Source organism: Capsicum annuum, chromosome 4, assembly GCF_002878395.1.
Source record: "Capsicum annuum cultivar UCD-10X-F1 chromosome 4, UCD10Xv1.1, whole genome shotgun sequence".
Classification (NCBI taxonomy): domain Eukaryota; kingdom Viridiplantae; phylum Streptophyta; class Magnoliopsida; order Solanales; family Solanaceae; genus Capsicum; species Capsicum annuum.
The window spans coordinates 17,529,449-17,534,558 of NC_061114.1; the positions used below are offsets into that span (position 1 = coordinate 17,529,449).

The 5,110-nt window shown below is 37.2% G+C and overlaps 1 protein-coding gene across 1 annotated transcript; it reads right to left on the reverse strand.

The window, feature by feature from the left end:
• Window positions 1–248: 248 nt before the first annotated feature.
• On the reverse strand, window positions 249–3,966 carry LOC107869074 (probable LRR receptor-like serine/threonine-protein kinase At4g36180). The gene has a single exon (XM_016715651.2). The coding sequence runs from the start codon at window positions 3,878–3,880 to the stop codon at window positions 497–499; it is 3,384 nt and encodes a 1,127-aa protein (XP_016571137.2). The 5' UTR covers window positions 3,881–3,966; the 3' UTR covers window positions 249–496.
• Between the last annotated feature and the right edge of the window lie 1,144 nt (window positions 3,967–5,110).

A 5,110-nucleotide genomic window follows, 5' to 3' on the forward strand; every position in this document is an offset into this window, starting at 1 on the left:
AACACATTAGTATTTCATTTTCTAAGTTACCATGTCAGAATCAAGAATTACATGTTCTTGTTGATCCAATTAACTCATAGTATTGTCACAAAACTTAATTGATTCTCCTATGAAAACCATTAACTTATTTTTTCGCTGGAAATGTAGGCCATTAAACTTAATTTGTTGCATTTGCTATTTCCCATTTATATACCTCTTCTTGCTTTCTGTTAGCCCTTGGCCTGTCCATATCATTGACTCCCAAACAATTGTTCCAAAAGTTTGAATTGCTTAAAGGATACATTTCATTTTTTCAACTCAAGAGAGCCTTTTGTAATACCAAACCAAAATCAATAAAATAGCTACAACTTAAGTTCTAATGCCAGCTAACTGTTGCATTGTTCACCAAGACATTGCAATGCAACTCCTCCAAATGTCAAAAGAGCCAACAGAAAGGGCCAAGAATTAGAATGAGACCATCTTGAGTTTTACGCGTTGCCACTGCCGTCTCAGTTCGTCAGGCGAGTGAAATCTGGCCAACACGACAACCTTCAAGCATGAACACTGTGTCGGTCATAGTAGGCCGATCAAGGGGGTCCGGTGCTGTGCAAAGCAACCCTACTTTTACTCCTAATAAGAACTCTTCCCATTCTGATGATTCAGGGTCCAGTTCAAGTAATCCTGGCTCTAACAGTTCTGAAATTTGCCCTCTTTGCAATTGCCTCTTTACCCATTTTACAATGTCCTCATCCTGCGTGAACATTAACGCCTTTTTTCCTGTTAACAGCTCTAGTAATACAATGCCAAAGCTATAAACATCTGATTGTCTCGTGGCTTCTCCTGTTAATGCTGTCTCTGGTGCTACATAGCCTATAGTACCAACTGATGTTGAAGTGGAAGGCTCGGCTGGTGTGGCTACTATAAGCTCATCTAAGCCAAAGTCTGAAAGATGGGCTTCAAAATCTGCATCAAATAGGACATTTTGTGGTTTCACATCTCCATGAATGATAGAGGCTGCGTGGAGGAAAGCAAGTCCACGGGCAATGCCAAGTGCAACGAGGTGTCTCATTGGCCAATTGAGGACATGGCCACTGTCTTGGTGGGATGCTTCTTGAAGGAGTGTTGCGAGGTTTCCATTCGGCATGTAATCATATGCAAGTAGTCTAAGGTCTGGAGGACCAGCATAGTACCCACGGAGAACAGTTAGGTTTCTGTGCTTCACTCTACCAAGCGATTCAGCCTCTTTTCTGAATTTGTTCTCGTCTAGTGATCCATCTGGTAGTCTACAGATCGAGAGTAACATTCCATCACTGTAACAAGCCTTGAATAGCACTCCATGGCGTGTTCTGCTAAGAACATTTTCCTCATCAAATTCCCTTGTTGCTTCGATTGTTTCAGCAACTGTGATTTTGTTATTGAACATAACAAGTTTTGGTCCACCGTTGTTACCACTGCCACGAGAACCCCGAGAACCACTTGTCCTTGAACTAACCCTTGCAGGGCTATGCTTCTTCTCTCCAGCTGCTTTTTCTTTGAGCTTCTTACGCCACCTCAACAAGGCGTACGTGTAAAAGCAGCAACATGATGCAAGGAGAAGACCTCCACTAGCAGACACTGCAATAAACATAATCAATCTATTCTTATCATTACCAACCCGCTCACATTTTCTATCCAACGGCTCCCCACACAACCCTTGGTTGCCATTGTAATCCGATGGATCATTAAAATGAGAACCGAGCATCACTGGTATCTGGCCTTCCAACTTATTGTTCGATACATTGAACTTCACCAAGTTCGGGAGCAATGTAAGATTTTCAGGGATTTCTCCACTCAAGTTGTTACCAGAGAGATCAAGGGTAACTAAACTTGATAAGCCAGAGAGTGATGCTGGGATGTTCCCCCATAGATGGCTCGTATCCAGCACAACCGATGTTAGGGATGAACAATTGGAAATAACTTCAGGAATTTCACCAGTCAAGTTATTTTTACCCAAATCCAGTACATTCAAACGAGAGAGACGTGCAAGATCAGAAGGAATTTGGCCACTCAATGAATTAGACCGTAGACTTAATATCTCCAAAGCAGACGAATTACCCAAATCAGGAGGAATCGAGCCAGATATGTGATTTTCACTCAACGAAAGGACAACTAACGAGGTCAGGAACCCAAAAGTAGATGGTATATGACCTGAAAATGAATTGGAAGATAGATTCAAGTACTGCAACCCCATTAAGCTACTAAAACCTTCGGGTACATTTCCAGACAACTCATTTTCTTGCAAAGCAATCACTTGTAAATTAGGCAACCCGCCTAGCACGTATGGCAATTCTCCTGATAAATTCTGTCCACTCAAATCAAGAACTACTAGCTTATACAAATTTCCAATGCTAGATGGGATAGTCCCTGAGAAGCCATTTCTGCTCAGATTCAAAACCGATAACTGCTGAAGATTTCCAATGCCAATTGGAATACTCCCCGAAAAGTTGTTTCCACTCAGATTCAACGCGCTTAAATTGCTCAAAAACATTAACTCCCCCGGTAAACTTCCTGTAAGACGATTTCCTTCCAAATTCAAACTTTCAAGACTAGTGATATTGCCAAAACTAGACGGAATTGAACCCGAAAACTGATTTCTTCCAATTGACAAAATCTTCAAGTTCTTAAGACCACTTAAAAACCGCGGAATTTCCCCGGTCAATTTGTTCCCTTCAAGATCAAGAACATTCAAACTACTACATTTCGTGATTTCAACAGGTGTATCACCTTCAAACGAATTATTTCCCATCCTCAATTCCTCCAATCTCACCAAATTCCCAATTGAACTCGGGATTTTACCTGAAAACAAATTCCCTGACAAGTCCAAAGACGTCAAATTAGCATTGTCAATCAAGAAAAAGGGGAAATTCCCACTTATCTGATTGTGCTGGAGCTCCAAAATTCGCAATGAACTAAAACATTGAGACGACTTTGGATAGAGAATCTCCGTAAAAGCATTGTAACTCAACCGAACAATCTGAAGAGAAGGAGGATACACAGAAGAATCATTGCAGAAAGTCGATGATCCTAGGTATCCTGAAAGCTTATTACGCGACAAATTAATCACCTGAATCCTCGGAAGGGAAGTAATTCCTGCAGGTATAACACCAGTAATAGTATTCCCTTCAGCACCCAAATGCACTAACGATGAACAATTTGATATTGCAGAAGGCAATGTCCCTTCTATATCATTGTAATCAAGAACAAGATACTGAATCTGTTGAAGTCTACCGATGTTTGCAGGAATATTACCGGAGAACTGATTGTAAGACAAATTCAGCACAACAAGCTGAGAGAGATACGACATTTTCTCCGGTATGCTACCAGAGAACATGTTTGAAGACACGTCAAAGTACCGGAGATTCACAGGCAGCTCACCCGGTATTTCTCCGTACATTTGATTTCCAGCAACGTTAAAGGTTTCTAGCTGAGTAAGGTTAGTTATCGTCAGTGGGATTTCCCCTGTGAAGGAGTTGTGCTGTAAGAAAATAGTGTCTAAGTGTGTACATCTATGAATTGAGACGGGTAACGTTCCGTTAAAGTAATTGGAACGTAGGCTAAGTTTACGCAGCATGCGTAAATTAGCAATTTGTGAAGTGAGGGGACCAGTAAGGTGCAACTGTGGCAAATGAAGTTCAGTTACGTTTGAATCTGAACAAGTGATTCCACGCCAATCGCACGGCGCGGAGGGTGACGTGATAACCCAATTCGAAAGTGCTCCTAGTGGGTCGTGGACATTGTTTTTGAAGGATTGAAGAGCTTGAATTTCGATATTAGTTTGTTGGTTTTGTTCGGAAAAGGACAAGGAAAAGTTGATGAACAGAAAGAGGAAGAAGAAATTTAGAGATGGTGATGGAGTTGCCATGGTCAATAAGGGTATCAATTTTTGTGGGGTGAGATAGTGAAGATGAGTGTTATTGCCACTTAGGGAGTCTGTAGCTAGTAGCTTGGAGTAAAAAATTTCACTTGTTTGGATGGTTGTGACTTGTTTTTTAACTCCCTTTAAATTTGACTCGAAAAAATTAAATATAATATTTTTAAATTTAAAATATATCAAATATATCAATATAATCTTCAATTTTATGATCTTAGATACATCACATGAAATGTTAAAATTGAAAAATTAAGAATTATTTTTATTTCTTTTTCAGATGAACTAACAAAAAAGTAAGTTAAAAAAATTAAAACAAGAAAGTATAATATACTAAAATTTTAAAAATAAAATATATAGTTTTTAATCATTACATACACAAGGTAAAATTATTAGAGAAAAAAATAGGATAAAAGATAAAATAAAATAATTTAATAAAATTCACATAGAAATTAAATTTTGATTTCTTAAAAAACATAAAAACTTTAAAAAGAATTACTTTATAATTTTCAACCCAAATCAGTTATGAATATTTTTTAAAAAAATTAATTTGCATTTATCTCTAATTTCTAATTTTCAAATATGTTTTCCATTTTTCTTTAAGAAAAAACTGGTCTAATTTCAGAATTTTTACATCCAAATACGGAGTAAGTCAGTAAACATAGGAAGAAGATAGAAATTCAAAATCTACTACAAAAATAAAAACTTTAAAAAGAATTACTTTACTAACTTTTTTGACCTTCGATACCCTTATTTTGCTCATCACTGATTCCGAATTTGTATAATTCAATAACTTTCATCCAAATTTATAAACTAACATTAATTTAAAATATGATAATATTGAAAATTTATTTTTTATAGAATATCAAATATATTATTATTACTAAATATCAACAGTGGCGGATATACATGGAAGCAAGGGGGTTCGTTCGAACCTCCTTCGTCGAAAAATTATACTATTTTTACATGATAAAAAAAAAATTATATATAAATAGTAGAGATTGAACCCCCTTCGATTAGTCCGTATATGTACTACTGAACTCCCTTACTGAAATTCCTGAATCCGCCCCTGTATATCAATGCTAACTAGATCCGTAACTTGTCGGGGAATGATGCTTTGAATCCTAAATTGATAGCGCGTCATGTGAAAGCGAATAGTTTGCAAATTATAGAGACGATAATTCAAATGACACATAAAATCATACTAAAAAAATATATTATTGA

What these genes read in the sequence shown, in the direction of transcription:
- LOC107869074 (XM_016715651.2), bottom strand. Translation starts at nt 3,880, where the DNA reads ATGGCAACTCCATCACCATCTCTAAATTTCTTCTTCCTCTTTCTGTTC.